The sequence below is a fragment of the Protopterus annectens genome, chromosome 12.part0, assembly GCF_019279795.1.
Source record: "Protopterus annectens isolate FY-2018-M chromosome 12.part0, PAN1.0, whole genome shotgun sequence".
Lineage (NCBI taxonomy): Eukaryota > Metazoa > Chordata > Ceratodontiformes > Protopteridae > Protopterus > Protopterus annectens.
The window spans coordinates 1306489548-1306513089 of record NC_056746.1 but is presented as its reverse complement, the minus strand read 5'-3'; the positions used below and the strand labels follow the sequence as shown (position 1 = coordinate 1306513089).

The 23542-nt window shown below is 45.3% G+C and overlaps 1 protein-coding gene across 1 annotated transcript in view; it reads left to right on the top strand.

Moving 5' to 3' along the window:
• The window catches only part of EFCAB8 (EF-hand calcium binding domain 8), a 3728836-nt gene that overhangs the window by 944566 nt on the left and 2760728 nt on the right, over positions 1 to 23542 (top strand). Inside the window, exon 8 of the mRNA XM_044089017.1 lies at positions 12672 to 12793. Within this exon, the coding sequence (XP_043944952.1) occupies positions 12672 to 12793 (122 nt within the window). The remainder of the gene's footprint in view (positions 1 to 12671; positions 12794 to 23542) is intronic.

Genomic DNA, 23542 nt, shown 5'->3' with positions numbered 1-23542 from the left:
GAGCTCACCTCTTCCTACTCTAGAGGTTCACTACTTTTAATTTGAAATGGAAAAGACTTAATTATTAAAAAGATCAATGGTACCCCACTTTGTAAAGTTGAAATGCATGAGATATCTTTGTAATCAATCTACTCCTTAAATGAATGGAGCTTTAGTATTTTTAAATTATGGTTAAGGTCAAAAACAAATGGATATAGTAGATTGCATTCACAGTATAGTAAATATGTAATTGAAAATAAAAAATAGTGCTGCAGTCACCATAAACATTATACTCTTCTCCCATACATAACAGAATTCTAAGAGGTGAGAGCAGATTACTTTTATAAAAGTAGCTGTGGTTTGAGATGAAAATGGTGCAAATGATAAATCTCATCTTTAAGGATTTATACTCGGCCATTATTCAGGATGAACAGTTTCTTGGAACTGGTCAGAAGATGTAAAATAGTAAACAGTCACATTATCAGTAATGGTTTAATTAGCTTGGCTTTTAGATATGTAGGTAGTTATTTGTGTCTGCACATATCATGTAACAACCTGCCCCTGCTTTTAGCTTTTAACCTTTGCAAGTTCACCCATTGCTCTATCAGATGTAGTTCACTAAACAGACTAACTGTGAAACCATCCATATTGCAGACCTGTGGATATTGGAGTATTATCTTTTGATCTGATGGTGATTTTTCATCTGTCTCAATCTGTGGATACCTCGGATTCAACTGGATCTGACTCCAACTTTACAAACTCTTCAGCTCAGCTCCAAGGCACTTATTTATTTCCCATAATGGCCTGCTTTTCTGCATCCAGATGTTGGACACATCTCCCGAAGCTCCTTTTGGATATTTTTTTTTTTGTAGTATTAGTGTAGGGTTTCCTCCTCTCCTTTCACTAGAGTTTGTATTTTTCTTGGTTTGATATCTTTATGAGTCAGCTTTAACTTGAACTCTGTCTTTTTTGATGCTTTTGTCTCTGTGAGTACCTGTGTGTGTCCTTATCTCTGCACTTCTTTGCCACATTGGGATTCGGAAAGTGTTTAAGAATTACTACATACATATAACAGTTGTATATAATTAGGTTGATTCTTTAAGGTGTGCTAGAATGAGTAGTTTGATGTTTCTACTGTGGTGCTTTTGTTTTCTTAGTGTTGCCTTTTATGTGGCTATGGGTAAGACCTTAGGTTTCAAGAAGTGCCTGGGATGCAGGGATAATTTGTTCCTCTATAACACATGTGAGTATTGTCTGTATTGTTTGGGTGTTATCCATCTCCAGAAGGACTGTTAAGCCTGTGCAGATTTTGGAGCCAGGGATCTGGCTTATAGAAGAGCCAAGCTGGTGTTAAGGGGCATGATACCTGCCTCTCCAGTCCCCCCCTTGTCACTTCCCTTTCCCCTGCTATGAAGTCCCCTGAAAAGAAGAGGGACAAGGACTCAAACACAGAAAGAAAAGTTAGAGAATGACAGGACAAGAATGAGAGGGGACAAAAAAGGAAAAGAAGTTAAAAGTTAAAGAGAAGCAGACATACAAATGACAAGCAGATTCTCCTCACTGGTTTTTACTGGACCCAAAAACTGGTGCTGATCTCTGCCAGCCTTGGCTCCCACATTCAATCTGTCCATACCTTTGAATCAAGGCATCCTGAGTCCTTGGTTATCAGTGGCTCCAGTGCTGGTTTGTGTCCATTTGCACTTCCTATCACCCCAACTCCGGAATTTTCCCCAGTTCTGTCCCCCATTCGGATCCAGGACTCTCCCTCTCAACCCTCTCAGGAGGTGATTTTGCCCATATCCAAACCCAAGAAACCTCTGTCTGTGGTTCCACAAGGCCCACGAGGGCTTCTAGTAGCATTAAAGAGTCGGATCTGGACCAGCTCATGAGAACCTTTCTGAAGGCTCAAATGGAATTGGGAAACATTCCCTCTCCCTTGGTTCTGAGGGACGAGTCCCTGGTTATCAGTAGCTCTAGTGCTGGGTTGTATCCATTTGCACTTCCTCCTTATCACCCCAGCTACTGAATTTTCCCCAGAGCTGTCCCCCATTTGCATCTGGGATTCTCTCTCTCAAGCTCAAGAGGTGGTTTTGCCCATGCCAAGACCTAAGAAGCCTCTATTTATGGCTTCCACAAGGTCTGTAGGTCTTCTAGGAGTATTAAAAAGTCGAATTTGGACCAATTCAGTAGAACCTTCCTGAAGGCCCAAATGAAATTGGAGATCATGCCCTCTCTCTGGGTTCTGAGGGTCAAGGGATTTATCCCATCGGCCCCAACTTCCATTCTTTTTCCTCTGGTTCAGCCTTTGGCTCCAGTGTCTCTAAATCCAACACAGTTCATGCATGCCTCCTCTTCAGTGCCAGCGGCGTGATTGCCTTTGGCACATGCATCTGTCTTGGTGTCTTCAAGCCTGATGTTGTCAAAGCTGAGAGTATACCAGTGCTGAGGTAAGAGCCAAGAGCATTGGGTCAGATTCGACTCTTAAGCTATCAGATCTGCCCTACCACTGGTTCTTCAGCTTTGGACAGCTCTGCTCCACTCCCAAGTTCAAACCCAACCAGGTTGGTGGAGGAAAGAGAGGTCTCTCTGACATCTGAGGAATGAAGAGGATTCCTTTCCAGCCGTCTGGCCTCGTGTTGGCATTCAAAGTTGTAGAGAGGATAGTGTCTCAGTCTGAGACAGGAATTTTGGCACCTGTGTCAGATCCTTCTTGGTCCTCATTTCCATCCAGAGTCTCTGTATCTCTTGAGTGATCCTTGGGACAGCCCACACTAACTGTCTTCAAGCAACCCCAGATCAGCAAATCCCCTGCAGCTTCTCTGTCACCCCCACTGACTCCTCAATGGGAAGTGCAAAGAAAAAGCCAGTGCACGAAGAACCTCTTGGACTCCCCTGAAGAGTCCCTCACTGAGAATTCCAGTCTCAGTGAAGATTAGGGTCTCTGAAGTCCCCCCTCCTTCGGCGATCTCCTTGAACTGATGTGGCAGTGGGGGAATAAGCCACCAAAGTCCCTTCCCCAGAGGAGTCTTTCTTTTTTTTGTGAGGTCTTCAGAATGGCTCACGTGATCTCATCTCATGTCTTTCATGGCGTGGAGAGGACCTAAAAAGGAGGAGCCCATCCCATGTAAACCTGATAAGGTGTTGGCTCCCCTTAAGGATAGGTCATTTTGGAGAAAGGGTCCCATGATTGACAAAATTGTCACTGCAGCCATCAAAAAAAAAACATTTCCAAGGATAGCACAGCAGTCCATCCCTTGAATCGGGAATTGGGGACATTGGACCAATTTGAGAAGTGTATGTATGCTTCGGCCATGTTTGTACTGAATTTTTTGGCTTGTTTGACTAAACTCCATTGTGAATTGATGACTGAGGTGTTTAAGTATGTGGCAACTTTATAGTCCCCTAAGGCCCATAAGTCTTTGGAGACTCAGCTGTCCGCTGTGCTTTCTGTTTGCAATATATCCATGAGGTTGATCTTCAGTGCAGCTGATGGTACAGTCCTTGTGGCAGAAACCGATGTAGCCATACTGTGCCATGCCTGGATGCAGTTGTGCAATTTTGTGGAATGTTTTAAGGTGTCCTTCCTTAATGCAGTCTTTGATGGAGCAACCTTGTTTGGACCTAAGGAAAAGGAAACCATGACTAAGACCTTTGTGATTTGTTTCACTACTCCCAGGTGGACCTTTTTCCAGGAATCAGGATAGAGAAAAATGTTCTTCAGAAAATCAGAGCAGTTTTCTCAAGGCTGTCCAGATGATAGTGGCTCCAGGGCTGGGGGGAGGGGCTACAGTGGATGAATGGATGCCACTCATAAGACAGAGGAGGTCTGCAAAACCAAGGCTTTAGAGGTCCTTTATCTGGCAAGTCTTTCCAATGCTCCTGAACATTTGTCCAACTGCCACACTCTGGAGGAAGTGAGGAATGCCTAGCTCTTCACCTAAAAGCTTGGGAGACATCTCAACGGATGCCTGGGTGTTGAGAGTTATTACTAGAGGCTATTCTATTCCCTTTCTAAGTTCCCCAGTATTAAAATAAAGATCTTTCCCTGTTCATCATCAAATTCAGAAGCTTTTTCGCCCAGGTACATTCACAGGGACAACCACTGAAGGATACTGTTCTGCAAGCTTGGTCCTATGATAGTCCTCAACTTCACTGAATGGAAAGTTTTACAGAAAGCTGCTCACTGTAGAGTGAATGTGATCCTCATTACTCTGTTTTGGCCAAGAAAAGTCTGGTTCCACTTCCTGTGACCTCATCTGAGACACTATCTTTGGGTCCTGGACCTAGTTCTAGATCTGATTTTCCATTTGTTGGGTCAGTCTTACTGCCTTCAGACTGGTTGCTTAGTTCCTCCAATTCCAATGATGACATGAGATCTCATAATTTTGCACAGAAAAGTACATATCCTGTCCTTATCTCAGAAACCTTCCACCTGAAAGTAATACTTAAGCAAATGGAAGAGGGCTGCTTCAAAAGGCCTTGACCCCTTTTCAGCTCCTCAGCTGTTCTAGAATTTTTAGCTGATCTTTTTCATTCTGGCTGTAGCTATTCCACTATAAAGGTTCAATTGGTGCCCATATCTAACTCCCGTATTGATCATGGCCAACTTCCCTTAGCTTCCTTGAGACCATCCAAAGCTTTTTTTGAACAGTACCTTTTTACCTGGACTGTTGTTGAGAGATCCTATTCCACCTTGAGATCGTCCTGTTGTGATGCAGTTCTTAATGAAAGCTTCCTTTGAACCTTCTGCTACTACTGATTTAAAACAGTTTCTTTCTTGGAAATCACTTTTTTGTTTGCAGTTACCTCAGCTGAACGAGTGTCAGAGTGTCCTGCCTTGTCCAGTGTGCCTCCCTATCTAGTGTTCCACAAAGACAGAGTTGCCTTATGGCCCAATCCTTCTTTTTTTCTCAAGGTGGCATTTGAATCTAAGTTGAATGAATATATTCTGCTCTCACTTTTCTTTCTCAATTTCAGAAACAAAGGAAAATACATACTTCAATGCGGAGATGTTCACTGCCAGCTGAGATTTTACTTGGATAGAATTAAACACCTCAGAATATTTGATCAGTTATTTATATCTTTTTTTTAGAGCTAAACTTGGGAAACTGGTTTCTAAATTGACTGTCCAGATGGTTGTCCGAGTACATTTTCTTTGTCTATTTTTTTAAAGGCATGTCTCTTTCCCCCAAATGTAAGGCTCATTTTACTGGGGCAGATGCTACCTCTACAGTCTTTTTATCTGTGCTTCCCTAGATGAGATTTGTGTAGTGGCTACATAATCTAGCTCTTATACCTCTGTCTCCCATTACAAGCTAGACATTCAGTCCAGATCTACATCTTCATTTGGCTCCACCAAATTGCAATATTTTCTCTCCTAATACCACCCAATTTTATATCTGGGGATTCTGTCCCAAAGGATGTGAGAGACTGAAAAGATAACATTGGATACAAAAGTTATGTCCTTGCCATAATACTAGCTCGTTGTTGTCTTGTGTCTCAACTGCTCCTCCTTCCACCCTCTGTCCATACTGTAACTGCAGATTGTAACTCCTAGTGGACCTTGTAGACTGGCCTGAGTTCTGTTTGAGTCTATGTGGTCTTTTCGCATTTTCAGTTTTTAGGGACCTCTTCTCTTGTTTCATATCTATTTTGATAGGGCAAACTCCATCTGAGGAGAACTGGGCAAACAAGGAATTATGGGAGAGGAGGAGCTTCAGGCTTGAAGACTTTGTGAAGCTGGCATCAGAGCCAGTTGGATCTGAAGTACCCACAGATTGAAAGAGACGGAAGAAGACAGCACGGATGTAGCAATTATGGTAAGTGCATAACATTCATTTTAAATCACTTGATCTGAAGTTGTTGTTTTCATTTGCCTTCGACCTGTGGGACCCGGATCTGGCATGGATCTGACTTGGCTGCATACTCCACCATTGGATCCAAGCTGCAAACTCATGCCTACCCATAATGCCCCTGTCTCCCTCCTCTCCTCAGATTTTGTTTGTCGCCCATGAGAGACAGCAGTGTGGTTACAACTCCAAGCTCCCTTTATAGTAAGATTAGACTTTTTTTGATAAGAATTTTATTCCTTCTTCCGTTTGTGTCTTGCATCTTTGCTATCAGCTTCCCTACCCTATTCCTGTGCACTTCGCGTTGGTTTCTTAATAAAAAAAAACCTTTCTCTCTCTTTTTTCTTTCCCTCCTCTTGTGTTTCTCTGTTGTGTGTGTGTGTGTGGTGGAATGTAGCTTTCCTCTAGGTATGGCCGAACCTCCTAAGCCAAGCTTTAGAAAATGTACAGCGTGTGGCCATACGCTTCCCCCTTCTGATGGCCACACTCTGTGCGCTGTATGGTTGTAGAGCAGCTAGATTCCTTCTGTTCGATCTGTGCAGGTTTCAATCCCTGTGCCTTGATTGAAAGGAGGAATAAGTTGATTGTGAAGGGCCTCCTCTCTTCGGAGGTTTTACTTCGTCCTCCGCCCTGGCTTCTGGGACTCAACCTCCCAACAAGAAGTCCAAGGATGGGGAAAAGACACATTCTAAGGAATGGGACAGGCCCAGGAAGCGGTCCCCTGACCGGTCCTCTGTGATCAAGCTCCTGGCCATGTCTTTGTACGATCTGACCCAGGGCTCTCCTTGACTCCGGTATCCCCGTCTTTCTCCAGAGCCAGAGATTTTCCGGGCTCAGTTGCCCTCTCTGCCTCCCCTTGGTGCCACTCCAGGCCTAGGTCGGTGGCTTCTTCCATCCAGTCCTCTCACAGCCTTTCTGAAGCTGAGGTTGACAGGATGATGCAAAGGTTTATTCGGACCTAGATTCAGATGGGAGTTTTGCCTGTTCCTTCCCCCTCTGGGGCTGGGAGCATGCAGTCCAATTTTCCTTCCCATTGCTCCTTCTCTGATCTGACCTCTGAGTTTGTAGTCATTGGAACCAAAGTTTCCTGGTGTCGAGAGGTCGGCACTAGTGGTTCCAGGTACCGCGGCACCGACCATTGCCCTTAGTGGTTCGGCTACGACGTTTTCGGAGTTGACCGACTCTCGGAGCCATAGCCTCAGCAGATCTGAGGGGATGGCATCGACTTAGAGGTTTTTGGAGTCAGCCCCACCAGTCGGAGTCTCGGTGCCTGGAGGCTCGGCTCCAACTCTGCCCTCGGCACAGAGGATGGCAGATCTGATCCTGCTCACCCCTGCCTTGGGGATTTGTTTGCCCTCTGCTTTCGATGTAGTGGAGAGGGTCCTTTCGACTCCTGAAGACCCTACTCCTGAAGACCCTTGACATTGTCATCCTCAGAATCCGTTCTGGCTCCCTCTCATTCTGGGCTGGAGTCTGCCATCCTGCCCCCTGAGGGACAGCTTGTTGCCATTATTCTCCAGGAAGTTCCCCCCAGGAGCTCCCCGAGTTTCTGAGTTCTCCCTGGAAATCCCCCCTGTGGAGCTCCCTTAGAAACACACGTGCAAGAGGAGGCACTTCGACTCCCCACTGGAGTCCCTCACGGATGACACCGACTTGGAGGAAGAGGAGGGATCCCCCCAGTCAGCCCCAGAAGATGTCTTCTTTGGAGACATCATGGAAATCCTGTGTCAACAAGGAGGGTGATCTACCCAAAAACCCAACCCAGATGAGTCTGTGTTCCTGGAGGCATTTGGCACAGGACCCTGTACCTCATGGGTGTCTCCTCCTGTGGATCACCTTGTGAATTTAATTTCATCCAGGGCATGGACAGAACCGGACACGGTTGAGCCTATCCCTAAGCACCCGGACAAAATACTCAGCACTCCATTGGATAGGCAACATTGGTCAAAGGGATCCCCAGTCGATGCCGTGGTGGTTGCGGTAGCCACCAAAAAAGAGCTCGCTCAGGTGAGCTCCATGGTCCATACTCCAGACTGAGAGTCACGAACGATGGACCATTTTGGGTAGCTGGCTTGTGCTTCAGCAATGTTTGCATTTTGTGCGCTGAACTACATAGCACACATTATCAGACAGCAGCAGGACATGGTCAAAGAGGTCGCTGAGTCTGCCCCAGTGTCCATGTTGGCAGAGGAGAAAAAGGTGTTCTCCTCCTGTATGGCCACCCTTACTTCAATATCTAATACCTCCATGAGGCTCCTATAACATGCTACGGAAGGTGCCCCTAGGGCTGCCAGAACAGGAGTAGTCATCAGACGTAATGCCTGGCTCTAGCTTTGTGCTTTCTCAGACCCTTCAAGGTGTCGTTTATTAATGCCCTCTATGACGGTTCCACTCTTTTTGGCAAGACTGTTTGAGACACCTTAGTCTGGAGCAAGGAAGATCTTGTCTGCCGTCGAGATTCGCTTCTCAACCCTGCAATGATCCTTCTCTAGGAATCAGCATGGGGTGAAGAAGATGTGGTTCCAAAAATCTCAAGGATCTTCCCACGACATCCAGGACTTGCCTAACCCCAGAGGCAGAGGGGGATATGACAGACGCTGCCCTCTTGGCAGAAGGGGCCTGAGGAACCAAGGGTTTCAGGATCCTTTCCCGGACAGACCCTCGCAGCAGCCCTGAAGGGTTGCCCGACTGCTCATCTCTTGAGGCAGTCGGCGGATGTCTTTCTCTGCACCCAACAGCCTGGGGGTCTATCACCGACGATCGTTGGGTCTTGCAGATAATCGCCAGAGGATATTCGATCCTCTTTCTTCAACCCACAGTCCCTCCCAAACACCTCCCGGCCGTCCCACCTGCACAACAGAAACAGGCAGCTGTAGAAATTTCCAGGCTGCTGGAAAAGCAAGTCTTCCAGCCCATCCCCCCAGACCAATCCGGATCAGGGATATATCCCAGGTTCTTTTTAGTGCCAAAGAAAACAGGGGACGTAATAGCCATTCTGGATCTTTCAACCCTAAATCAGTCAGTTGCCAAGATGAAATTTCGGATGGTCACCCTTCAATCCGTTCTGCCCTTCCTGCAGATAAACAACTGGATGTGCTCGGTGGATCTCCAGGATGTATACTATCACATCTAGATGAACAGATGCGCTTGGAGGTTCTTCCGCTTCCAGCGGGGAGCCAATCATTTTCAGTTCAGAGTGCTCCCCTTTGGGTTAACCACCACCCTCAGAGTGTTCACCAAAGTAATAGCGGTAGTGGCAGCTCACCTGCAGCCGCAGGGGTTTCAGGTCTTCCCCTACCTGGATGATTGGCTCTTTTCCGCTCCCTCCAGGCATCAACTGTGTCAAGTCAGGGATTTTCTTCTTAAGACTGCTCACTATCTGGGCATAACCATAAACCTCAACAAGTCCCAAATGGCACCAGTGCAGGTTCTTGACTTCATTGGGGCTCGTATAGACACCATTCAAGGAAAGGTTTTTCTTCTTTCGGGCAGACTGTTATCTCTTCAACATTATGTCTCTTACATCTTTCAAGCCAAATGTCCCCCAGCGGATTCATTTCTTTGGGTGTTGGGGTCCATGGCAGCCATGATCACTCTCGTTCCAACTGCGCACCTTCATATGAGGGTCCTCCAATGGACTAGGTCCTTGCTTGACCTTCCCTTATTGCATCCAGTTTGATTATCTTGGGTTTGCAAGGATTCTCTTATTTGGTGGCTTCACTACCCCGGACCTTATTCTGGGTTGTGCGTTCATTCTTCCCTCCTCTGCAATCATGGTGACCACAGATGCTCCCCTGCTTGGGTGGGAGGGGGGCATTGCATGGGAAGGACAGTCCAAGGCACATGGTCTTCACTGGAGATCCATCTGCATATGACTGTCCCGGAAATGAGGGCACTGCTTTTGGCATTGCAAGCTCTGCATGCCTATCTTTCTCAAGGGACTATTGCCATCCAGATGGACAATATGTCAGTTGTCTGGTACATCCACAAACCAGGTCTTATCCCCTTTGTCACCAAGCCATGAGATTGTGGGAGTGGGTGATTTCCTCCGGCAGTTTTCTTTTGGCAACACGCATTCTGGGGTGGTCCAACATACTAGCGGACAGGATCAGCAGGTCAATTCTGATGACTTACAAGTGGTCTCTGAATTCTTCACCAGCAGAACAGATCTTTCTAAAGTGGGGTCAGCTTTGCTGCGATCTCTTCGCCTCTCCTTCCAACCAAAGTATTTCTCTCTGACCCCCCCATCCAGAGGAGCCCCCCAGAGATGCTCTAGTTCATGCTTGGCCCTCCAGTCTACTATATGCCTACCCTCCGCCTCTGATATCCAAATTCATTCAGAAGACTCGACAGCTGGGGAGCTAAGTGATCCTCATTGTCCCATTCTGGCCTCGCCAAGTTTGGTTCCCCTCTCTGTGGTCTCATGCAGTGTATCCTCCTTGGACACTAGATCTGGTTCCGGATCTGATTACACATCCCTCAGGGATCCCTCACCCAAACTTAGCAAGAAGCTCATGGCTTGGCTGCTCCAGTTCCCCTAATTGTTTGGACTCCCAGGCTGTCTTCTCCTGTTAAGAAGATTTTGGTAGCAGCTCACATCAGGAAGGTTTACTCAAGTAAGTGGAAGCGTTTCTTGATCTGGGCTTCGCAGCGTGATCAGGTTCCTTTTACTGTGCCAGTTCTGACCATTTTGGAGTTTTTGGTGGATATTTTTAATCATGGTGCTAGAGTTTCTACGGTAAATATACAATTGGTAGCTATTTCTAATTTTCATATAGGCGAGAATTTGACTTCTTTGGCATTGTCCAAGATATGTAAGGCCTTTTTGATAGGTACCTTTCTCCTTAGGACTCCAGTTAAGGACCCATCGCCCTCTTGGGATCTCACCTTGGTGCTGCAAGCTCTGGTTTCTCCCCCATTTGAACCAGCGGCTACATTTGAGTTGCAGTTCCTGTCTTGGAAGACGAACTTTTTGGTTGCAATTATCTCAGCCAAGAGAGTTTCAGAGTTCCAAGCCTTGTATGCCAAGCCCCCTTATATGATATTTCATAAAGACAGGGTATCCCTGCGGACAAATCCATCTTTCCTTCTGAAAGTAGCATCAGAGTCCATTATTAACCAGGTCATAAATCTCTCAGTTTTCTTTCCAAATTTCCAGAATAAGAGAGGGTAGAAATTGCATTTGCTTGATGTTCACAGGCAGCTGCATTTCTATTTGCATAGAACAAAATCCTTTTTGTTTCCTTTTCTAAACCCTTCTTGGGAAAGCCTGTCTCTAAGGTTACTATTGCTCGATGGATTTCTGAGTGCATTTCATTGCTCTGTGTAGCCAAAGGGTTATCTCCACCAGGGCATGTCCGGGCACATTCCACCAGCTCTGTTGCTACTTCTGTGGCCTTTTGGTCCAGGGTTTCCTTAAATGATATCTGCTCTGCAGCCACCTGGGTGTCATCTCACACATTTATCTTCCATTATAAACTGGACCTTCTTTCCAGGGGCAGGGCATCTTTTGGCTCAGCCGTACTCCAAAACATCCTTCCATGAGGACCTCCTAGGATTCATTGGTAACTGGGGACTCTGTCTCACAGGTTGAAGACCAAATAAAAGCAACAACTTCAGATAAAAAAGTTATGTACTCACCATAACGTCCCATCTGATTTGTTGCTTTTCATTTGTCTTCAATCGTCCCTCCCTCCTTCCCTCTTCCTTGTGTGGGCTGTGTAGTAGACCGGTTGGAAGAGGCATAGCCCCTCTGTTCTGGCTAGTTTCTTTCTTGATAAGTTTTGTGGTAATGCCAGGGTTAGAGGCATATGGTCTAGGTTGGGGTGCTGCTATTCTGCAACAAACTTGATCTGAGGGGAGAAGGGAGACAGAAGCATTATGAGTTGGGAAGAGCTTGGATCCGATGCGAGAGTATGTGACCGAGTCAGATCCGTGCCGGATCCGGGTCCCGCAGGTTGAAGATAAATGAAAAGCAACAACTCAGATGAAAGATTATGGTGAGTACATAACTTTTTTTTTCTCTTTTCCTACAGAGATGCTTCATATTGAAAAAGAAAAAAATAGAACCTCTTGGCTTTCTGCTTAATTATTTACTTTTTCATGGTCTTTTCAGTTTTTGTTACATTATTTTTTTGTAACCCTGCTTCAGCTCTCTACCTTTTTTTATTCTGTTACTGAAGTAATACAGTAGCAGTCTAACACAGACCACTGTTTGACTTGTGTGTGTGAACAGAGTATAGTCTTTACACAACTTGTGATAGGCTTCATATTGAAAAAGAATAAAAAGAGGACACCCTTAGCTTTTTATTTAATTTATTCCTTTCCGTGATCTTTTCATTTTTCTTTGCATTTTTTTTTGCTGCTTCGGCTCTTCCTCACACACACACACACACACACACACACACACACACACACACACACACACACACACACACACACACACACCTCCTTTTGGCTTGTCTCTGTGAGTAGAGTAGAGACTCCACTTAGAATGATGCTCCTTGAACCACAGAACTTATAGTGTTTCCAGTTAGGTTTTGTGCCTTTGAATGTCATGCACTTTAGGTTGAATGGCTGAGGTGCACAGAAATATTGTAAATTATATATAAAATATAGCTTACACTTGTGGCAAATGGTTTTAAATTCAGAGGTGCTACTCCCTCATAGTTTAATTAGACTGTATCTTGTAATTTTAACTTTATTCAGAAGCACTGATGAGCAAAAAAAAAAAGTTCAAGAGAAATGTAAGAAAGTATTGAAAATGCTGTTAAATCTTTAGGGAGAAAAGCATAGCTGTGTATGCAGTCACTTATTTTTCATTCTGTTTCTGTTCCTAATTAGGTCCGATGGAGAAAAGGCAGTATTTTGTATGGGTGATACCGGAGGCAACATAATTGTCTTTATTTCATTTGATGTGATTGAGAATGGTCTGTTCAACATGTGTGCCTTTGCTTTAAAATCAGGTACTTAGAGTTTTAATTGAATAATAGTAGAAAAGATTTATCCTGTAAACATAGCCGTCAATAGGCTTTTTTATGCATAAAGATGATGTTTTTTATTCTTTTAAAATGTTCTGTGAGGCAAATGGCAAACACCCTTTGCACTACAAGGGAGATTAGCAATTTGCCTTAGTGACAGGTAGGTGTCTCTGCTGTTGCCATTTATTGTATCTCAGACTACTCATCTTATACCCCAGATTCCTCTGGTGCAACATCTGCAACTACTGTGAATCAGCCAGGAGTTAGACACTTCCTTTAGGCTGTCGGGGTCCCCTCAGTGGGCAAGGGAGAGCCACTCTTGTTGGTCTTTGGCGGGGGAACAAGGAAGGTTTTTGTGTTGTGTCAGAATGCTGTGCCCATCCCAGGGGAAGCTGCTGCTGCCATTAGTAGCATGATTGGCCCCATTTTTCCTGTCAAAAAGAAACAGAAAACCAAGTTCAGGGTTTAATTCAGGCTATTGATCCTTATTGTAAAGTAGTTTATGGTAAAAGAAAGAGAGAATTTGAAGTTGTTCGATCTCGCCGTTTGTTCTTACACACGGGTTCGGAGCTGAACCCTCGGCTCTGAGTCGGCCACATTCCAAGCTCTGCATCTAAGAGAAGCTCGAGGCACAGTCCTTATCCCATGATCCCCTGCTGCTAACCCTCAGATCTAGTTTGCCGCTGCAACAAGTCTCGTCGAGTGAGAGCTCGGGCCAGTATACTCTATATTTTTTCTATTTATATATACATATATTTAGCTAAAATTCTTAGATTGTTGAAGTTTTTTATTGGATAGCATAGTTAGTACAGTATAGTTGTGTGTGTGTTTTAATTAGCGTTAGCTTATTTGGGAGTGGCTGCCCCTAGACCTTAGGCCATTTTCCCTTTTTTCTGTCAGGGCTCTGGCAGAAACTGTTACTGATAATTCCCTAGTTAATCGATAGTTTCCTTACTAGTTGTGTGTTTTCTTAGTGACAGTACATTTTATATATTTCTTTTACTTATATAAATACATATCTATATATATATATATATATATATATATATATATATATATATATATATATATATATATATATATAGCCTAATATACTTAGACTAGACTGCTGTTATTATTATTAGGATTAGTGTGGTGTGCTTTTTACATATACAGTTGCATTTGCTTTTCTTTGAGAAAAAATGTCAGAAAAAGCCAAATCTGGCTTTAAACGTTGCCAGTGTGGACAGAAAATGTCCATTACTGACAACCATGTTTCCTGCGTATACTGTCTGGGTCCTCTCCATCTTCAAGAGGATTGTTCCATCTGCCACTCGTTTAGTGTTAGAGTGGTGATGTAGAGATGCAGGAAACTGGTTGAGAGAGGTCTCCTGAAGCCGGAGTTTCAGGAGACATAGGACAAGGCAGACCAGTTATCGAAGTCTTCGAAGGGGTCGAAGGTATCGGAGCCCAGGTCGTCGGCTCCGAGTACCTCGTCTAAGATTCGGTTGCTGGCTCCACAGACCTTGGAGCCGAGCACCGAGATACTGCCTCGAGTCAAGGTCCAGGTCTTGGAGCCAGTATCAGAGGTACCCCCTTCATCGATCCTTCGCTCGGTGACATCTTCGGCCCCTTCGACCCTTTCCTCCAGACTGTCTGACACCGATGTGGATCGAGTGGCGCAGAAACTGATGGAGAACACGGCCTTATCCAAACTGATTGCGGTTTCGAAGCTTGAGACCCTTCCTGTCCCATCTCTTGATCCTCCTTCGAGACCCGTCGAGTCATCGGAGACGGGAGTCGAGGATCTGATGATCTTTGATCCACCAGGGCCGAAGCCTTCTTTAGTGATTTCGGCTCCACTGACCTCGAAACCCTCGGTACACTTTGAGGGGTCTCGGAGCCGACAATCTCTCCTTGGTTCTGGGGGGGGGGGGGCGGGGTCGAACCGACCTTTCGGTTCCGACTCTTCCCCTCGGTGCCTCGGCGCAGATTAGTTCGGCTCCGTCCTCTGGATTGGAGCCCGTGGTTCTGGGCCTGGGGAGGCCACCGTCTTCTTCGGAATCGGTGGAGCCCTCGGCCCGGGGCTCCGGTGCTTTTGAGGCCATGAGGAAGGTCTTGTCTGGTAAGACTTTCACATCATCAGACTCTTCTTCTCCCTCCCCAAAGGGTCCATGTTCTGTCTCTGCACCACTGATCCTGGCCAAGCATAGAGACCAAAGGCCTCAGTCAACCCCAGAGGGTGAACTCTGCTCCTTGGTAGCTTCACCAGATGCCCCCCCTGATGATGTCCCGAGGAAGAGGTTGTGCAAGAGGAGGCACATTGATTCCCCACAGGAATCTCTGACATCGGATACCAACTTGAATGAGTCAGAGGGGTCCCCACGGTCCTCCTCGGAGGATGTCTCATTTGCCGACATCTTTGAAATTCTCAAGCAGAGGGGTGACTGGCAGTCCCTTGCCCCCACTGAGGACGAGTCGGTGTTACTGAAGGCTTTTGGGGCTCAACCTTCCACCTCCTGGGTGACTCCACCCTTCGACGAGTTAATGGAGTTAATAGCTCGAAGGGCGTGGGAGTCCCCTGACACATTGGAACCAGTCCCTTGGAGGCCCAATAAGTACATCACTGCCCCACAGGATAAGGCGTACCTCACCAAAGGGGTCCCAGTTGACGCTATGGTGGTGGCAGTGGCCACCAAGAAGGAAATGTCTGAAGCATCTTCCTCTTTTCATCCTCCTAATAAGGACTCCAGGACGATGGACAGGTACGGGAAGCGCATTTTTAGTTCAGCGACTTTTTCCATGCGATCACTGAACTACCTCACTCATTTTACCCGTCTTCAGAGAGATCTCCTTAAGGAGTTGGGAGATACTCTTCAGGGTACCACAGATGCTGCAGTCTCAGACAAGGTGACAGCACAGCTCAATACCCAAAACTCTATCGTGAACTCATCCATGCGGCTCATTTCATATGCAGCTGAAGGATCGAGTAGGGCTGCAGCTTCAGCGATCGCTCTGAGGAGACAATCCTGGATGCGCCTATTCTCCTTTGCAGAAGCCTTTAAGTCTTCCTTTACTAATGCCCCTTTTGATGGCTCCTCCTTGTTTGGGCCCAAAGTGAAGGAGACGCTCACTAGGTGTGAGCAAGAAGGAAAGACCCTGTCTGCCGTAGGGGTCTGTTTTTCTGCCCCTTCTAGACCATATCCCAAAGGGCAAAGAGGTGGAAAAATGTGGTTCCGGAAGACTCAGGGAGCTTTCCAATCCACACCTAGTGAAACCCCCTCCAGAGGCAGAGGAGGGGGAAGGAATGGAAGACGCCGCCCAGGTGGTAGAGGGGGTCCGCAGAGCCAGGGCGACAGGGATAGCATCCCTGGCAAGCCCTTCCAGCACTCCTGAGTGGAGGCCCGGCTGTCCTGCTCTGGAGGCAGTCGGGGGTCGCTTGGCTTTATACGCAGAGGCCTGGCTAAATCTCACTTCAGATTCCTGGGTAAAAAGCATAATAACCAGAGGATACAACATCCCGTTCTTAAACAATCCTCCTATCCAAAAAAGATTCCCAGATGTTCCACCCAATCTGAGGGATCAGGCAGCCATAGAAATAAAAAGGCTGTTAGAAAAAAAGAGTCATCCAGCCAGTCCCGGCGGACCAAATAAGATCTGGAACTTAAGGTTCTTTTTAGTTCCAAAGAAAACAGGGGACTGGAGGCCAATACTGAACCTCAGCAAACTTCGTGAAGAAGGAAAAATTCCGGATGGTCACGCTACAATCGATCCTTCCGTTTCTTCAAACGAATGATTGGATGTGCTCCATAGATCTCAAGGATGCGTACTACCACGTCAAAATGGCCAGGCCATCCAGAGATCACCTGCGCCGGCTGGGAGCCAGTCATTTTCAGTTTCGAGCTCTGCCCTTTGGCCTCACCTCAGCCCCCAGGGTGTTCGCCAAGTGCATGGCAGTAGTGGCGTCCCACCTGAGACGACTAGGATTCCGGGTGTTTCCATACTTAGACGACTGGCTCCTAACCGCCACCACCAGGCATCACCTATTGCAAGCCAGGGACTATACAATCAATCTCTGTTCCCACTTAGGTATAACTCTAAACTTTGAAAAATCTGTCTTATCACCCTCACAGCATATATCATTCATAGGAGCGGAATTGAACACTACCTTATTCCTGATCAGACTTCCCGATTCAAGGGTCTCAACCCTAAGGGAACAGGTTTCTGTTCTCATAGAAAACAAAAGGGTCCCAGCCGCACAGGTTTTGAAAGTTTTAGGTATGATGGCAGCAGCCCTTATCACGGTCCCCCTAGGGAGAATGCACATGAGGATCCTCCAATAGCTACTCTTCGCACAGTGGTCTTACCAACAGCTACCGTTGTCACACAACATCCTACTCACGGAATCGTGCCAACGGGATCTTCGTTGGTGGATGAACAGTCAGGAACTTACGATAGGCCGCACGTTTGTTCTTCCTCCCCCTTTAGCCACAGTGACCACGGACACTTCCCTGATAGGGACTTTTTCAGGGGAGAACAGTTCAAGGCCAGTGGTCGGAAATGGAGTACAAACTGCACATCAATGTCCTAGAGTTAAGAGCAGTGTTCCTAGCGTTGCAACACTTTCACGTCTACTTACCTCAGGGAACAGTTGCAATTCAGACAGACAGCATGTCAGTGGTCTGCTACATAAACAAGCAAGGAGGAACCAGGTCTTACCCCCTTATGCAGAGAGGCCCTGTGGATCTGGCAATGGGCTGTGTCCACCGGACGCTTTCTCATAGCAACGCACATCCCGGGGACATCCAACGTAATAGCGGACAGGTTGAGCAGAGCCATCCTGCTGCCTCACGAGTGGTCCCTCAAAAATCAAGTAGCGGAGAGAATTTTCCGCAGATGGGACCAGCCTTGCTGCAACCTTTTTGCTTCCCCCTTGAATGCCAAATGCAGGAGCTATTTCACCCTACTTCCCCCTCCCGGGGGCGCCCCCAGGGACGCACTTGTACACGATTGGCCCCCGGGTCTCCTATATGCCTTCCCTCCTGTTCCACTAATCTCGAAATTTCTGTAGAAAGCCAAGGGTCTGGAAAGGAAGATCATCTTGATAGCCCCATTCTGGCCTCGACAAATCTGGTTCCCCTTCCTCCAAGCTCACCAAATAGAAGAACCTTGGACTCTGGACCCAGTGCCAGACCTGCTGACCCACTCGGCAGGAGTTCTTCACCCCTCTCTCTCATCCCTCAAACTGATAGCATGGCTGCTCCACTTCCCAGCTTAGCCAGGTCGGATCTTTTATCTCCAGCAGTGCAACATATTCTGATTTCTTCCCACAAATCCTCCACTAGAAAATTGTATAAGAGCAAGTGGAAACATTTCGCGTGTTGGGCCTCCAAACAAGGTTTAGATCCCTTGGTTGCTCCTAGTCACAAGATTCTGGAATTTCTATCTACTCTTTTTCACCAGGGGGCTTCAACATCCACCATAAGGGTACAGCTGGCTGCCATATCTAATTTTCATGTGGGAGAAGGAGGCGCGACTATTATGTCGCACAGGCTTTGTAGGGCTTTCATGAAGGGAACTTATCTCCGACCACCTATTCGGAGCCCAGTCTTTCCTTGGAATTTAAGTCTGATGCTATCCCAACTCATGCTACCACCGTTTGAACCAGCTTCGTCATGCCCACTGAAATACCTTTCTTGGAAAACTCTATTTCTGGTGGCAATCACCTCGGCCCGCAGAGTGTCGGAGCTGCAGGCACTGTAAATTAGACCACCATATCTGATATTTCACCCAGACAGGGTCACCTTATGTACTAATCCATCTTTTCTACCAAAAGTCTGCTCAGAATCAAGTCTTAATCAATCCATAGAGCTTCCCACCTTTTTCAAGAACCATACCAATAAGCTGGAATACATGCTTCACAAATTGGACGTACACAGACAACTGAGATTTTACCTAGACAGAACAAAAGAATTCAAGAAATCGGACCAACTATTTGTGTCTCATGCAGACAGTAAGAAAGGACTTGCAGTCACAAAAATCACGCTATCCAAATAGCTCTCAGACTGCATAAACTTTGTTTATTCATCTTCAAATCAGCCTACTCCCCTCAAACTTAAAGCTCACTCTACTAGAGCCATTTCTACTTCTCTGGCACATGCGGCTCGCTTGCCTATAGATGCCATTTGTGCTGCAGCTACCTGGGCCAAACCTCATACGTTTATTACTCATTACAAAGTGGACAGGGCCTCCAGGGACAGGGCTTCCTTTGGTTCCACTGTTCTCAGGAATGTTCTCCCGTGAGCCACCCGGGGTTTAGAGTGCTGGGGGCGCTACCCGTGTGTAAGAACAATCGGCGAGATCGAACAACTTCACATAAAGAAGTTATGTTCTTACCATAACGTTCCATGTGAGTTGTTCATCTCGCCTTTGTTCTTACATTCCTGCCCTCCTTCCCCCCTCCATCTTCTGGAGCAATAGGTAAGACTCGTGGCTGGTCATCTTCTCATGGTTCCCTGTGACTGCCTGTGCCCATGTATGCGTCCGTAGTCAGACAGGTATAACATAGTTGCCTGTTTTTATATTTACCTTCTAGGTATATATGTGTATAGGTAAATTTGGTGCGTATGCATGTGTAGACAGGTAGATATGTTGTTACCTGGTTTCTTTGCAAACTAGATCTGAGGGTTAGCAGCAGCCTCGAGCTTCTCTTAGACCCAGAGCTTGGAATGTGGCCGACACGGAGTCGAGGGTTCGGCTCCGAACCCGTGTGTAAGAACAAAGGCAAGATGAACAACTCACATGGAACGTTATGGTAAGAACATAACTTCTTTTTACTGAAGAGATTCAAGATTCTGAATCTGAACAAGAAAATGCAGGGATTGATACTTTTTTCCTCAGATTTCTGATTCAGACTCAGTTTCTGATTCTCCTTGTGGGGGTTCTCTTTATCTGAAACTGCTGCTAGAATGTTATTAGAGAAGGCTTTTCCACAACCTACACCCATTTCTCCTGTTCTGTCTGCTTTAGATGATGTGTGTGTTAGTGCCTGAAATTTTCCTGGTAGAAAGCTGCCCCTAAAAAGGCAGATAGGATAAAGTTTCTTAGTCTTTTAATTTTTAAACACTATTCCCAGACATAACTCAGCTAAAGCATTAGATGATCCCACTGTTGTCAAGCACTTAGTTATTTCTAATTCTACTCTCTCTGCTAAGGATGGGAAAATTATTGCTAGGTATGGTGAAAAGGTGTGTACCTCTGCAACTTTGACTTTCAGATTTTTGAATTGTCAGGCTCATATGTTAAAGTTTGTTCTGACAAATTGTGAAAGCATGCGGGATGTTTTATCTGCAGTCTGTTCTTGTGAGGAAAACTCTGCTTCAATTTACTTCGTTTCTTCATTGCACAGGTCACTACTCATTGTTTACAGTGTGCGTATGACTCCGTTGATGCTTTTTCCAGAGGTATGGTCACTGGTACAGTTTTGAGGTTTATATGACTACATTCTCAGAACCTCATAAATTATGTTAAAATGAGATTTTAAATTCTCCATTGGATAGTGATTAGTGTTTGGTACCTCTGCTGCAGAGGTAACCAAAAAGTGTGATGAAAAGGGACAAGCTGATCCAGGGAATCTCTAACACTTTTCAGACTTCCTTTTCCAAATTTTCCAAGGAATTTTCTATCATCTTATCCAATTTTGGCAAAAAATAAAATAAATAGTCTCAACAAAATGCAGGTAAACAAATGTTTAAGAAGAAATGGCAAGGGAGTTCCAAAAAGGAGTCTCAAACCTCCCCAAAACCAAAGACAGTCTAACAAGTCTGAATGACTATTCAAGAGGCTGTGTGAACCCTTCCTACCCTGGCCCTTTTTTTTTCTTCCAAGAGGTCTGAAAATCCATTTTTCTCTTTGGCAACTGATAGTTTCAGAAAAAACTGGTTCTGAAAATCATTCATCAAGGTTGAACATAACAATGGGAAGAGATTCCACCTTTCTAAGGGGGTCATTCCTTACCCTGCAGGTGAGAATGTTTTGTTTCCACTGAATCTTTATCACATGCTGTCCCAAAGACTGATAGAACCAGTTCCTCCTTCCCAGTTGGTGAATGGATTTTGTTCAAGGATGTCCCTAGTTCCAAAGAAAGAAAATTCTTGGAGACCAGTTCTGGATCTTTTCCCCTAAACCTGTTTGTGGTAGTGCCCAAATTCAAAAAGATGTCTCTTCACAACATGTTACCTTTTCTTCCTCTTTCAAGTTTCCTGGCAACACTAAACTTAAAAGATGCTTATCATCACACCCCTATTTTATCTAGACTTCAGATGTTTTTTAAAGTTTTGTACGACTGGATCACATTATCAGTTTTAAGACTTACCCTTTGGACTATCCAAAGCGCCAAGAGTATTCACAAAGTTGCTAACTCCAGTTATACCTATTTGCAGGCTACAGGGTATCCACATTTTTCATATTTAAACAACTTGCTTATCTTTGCAGAGTCTTTTTCATAGTGTCATGAATCTGTCTCTCTTTGGTGAGGGATATCTTACACAAGCTGGGATTCCAAGATATCATTCAAAAGTCCTTCTTGATTCCTTCATGCAAGATTGTGTTCCAGGGATATCAACTAGACACCTCAATTCATAGTGGAAAATAATACATCTGTATCTAGATCTATTTCTAAGGTTTTCCACTCAGATTCTGGTCACTGTGAGGAGTACCTCATGGTTTTGGTTCTCATTGTGTGTATGATTCTTTTGATATCCCTGGCAAGACTCCACATGAGAAAAATAGAGTGGTATCTGAAATATCGTTGGTTCCAGCATCAACACCCCTTATCTTTTCAAATCCCTTTTCTGGGGTTTGTCAGAAGATAAATCTTTTGGTGGAGACAACAGATATCCGTAAATCCAGGTCTTGCATTCACTGTCCCTGTTTTAAAGCAGTCAGTCTCCACAGACACTTTAGACTTTGCTTGGAGTGCATTTTCAGGAGGGATAAAAGTATAGGAGTTGCGGGACACCAAGGACACAAGCAAGCACATAAATATCAAGGAGATGCTTGCCCTGATCAAGGCACTCTACTCTCTGAACTGTCTTTGGTCCCAAGGACCTCTTCATATGGTTACAGATGATACCAGAGTCATGTGGTACATCAACAGGCAAGGGGTAACCAGGTCATACCCCTTTGCAGACTAGCCATGTTAGCTTGGGACATAGCTTCACAGCACAATATCACTCTACAGGTATCCTGCATTCCGTCAGACAAAAACTGTGTTGCAGTCAAGCTGAACAAGACCAGAGCTGATCCTCGCGACTGGAAACCTTGATCCATCTGTGTGGAGTTCCTCAAATAGACCCGTTTGCCTCCTGTCTAAAAAATCGGGTGGCAAAATTCTTTTCCAGGACTCCGTGCAAGAAGGCCTGGAAAACAGATGATTTTTCTTTTCTTTGGACAGGAATGTTCCTGTAATCCTTTCCGCCCTTTCTGCTAATATACAGGATACTCCTGAAGATTTGGAAAGAATCTCTCAAGATCATTGTGATGACTCTCTTTTGGTCTAGACAACTGTGATTCTCCCTCACAGACTGGATCTATTCACACAAGATCAGGGGTGTTTGATACACCTCAGCATCAGTCAGTTTCAATTGATTGTCTGGATGATATGATCTTGATTTATTTTAGGCACCTGTTTACTGAGGAAGTGCAGCAGGCACTAATGTCGGCAAGAAAGCCTGGTACTAGAAAATCATACATTTGCAAATGGAAAAGGATTTCTAGTTGGTGCCAGCAACATAACCATCACCCAATAAGGGGTAGTGTTTGCTCTGGTTCTACAATATTTGGATTCACTAGACAATCTCGAAATACTGAAATGTCAAATTTCAGTATTTCGAGACTGAATGGTGGAAAACCCACATACCCAAAAACCCAAAACTACGAACAGCACAATCACAATCATTCACACACACAAACCAGCACATAAGCACACACACATACACCTACCTAACTACACCAAAACAAACATAACATCACACACAAACACAACATAACACACAAACACACCTACCCTATTTATAAGCAGGGGGGCAAGCCCCCCTGCACCCCCCACACCCCCCTACTTATATATTCTAACTCTGAGGTTGCACTAAACACACAAACACACAAAAAACACCACTACACACACTCACACACACACTAAAATCCCTACCCAGTACCCTTGCACATACACCACTTACCTGAAACCCCAGATAAATTCACAAACCGCACCACATGTCACAAACGCGACACCACGATAGCGGATTTGACATTTCTGCATTTGACATAGTGCAGTTTTGAGTAACTGCACTTTCCACTATTCAGTCTCGATGTAGTGAAATTCGACATTTCTGTACATTGAAATTGTCTAGTGAATCCCAATATTTGTGTCTTACTATCCTATGGCGTTTATTATTCCTTTATCAAGGTTCAGTTTTCAGGTATTTCAACATGTCTGCCTATGGATCCTCTTCTTTTACTGCAGTGTCATGTCAAAAGGTTCTTGAAAGGGGTTTTGCATAAGAGGCCTCAAATAAAGCTGATGGCACCTCCTTGGGATCTTAATTTTGTGTTAGAGAAGCTAACACTTTCTCCATTTGAACCAGGTGATCTGGTTGAGGTGAGGCTCTTAATAGGGAAATTAGTTTTACTGATTGTTCTGACCTCTGGAAGAAGAGTATTTGAGTTGTAAGCTTTTATAATGAGTCAACTCTGTCTTAT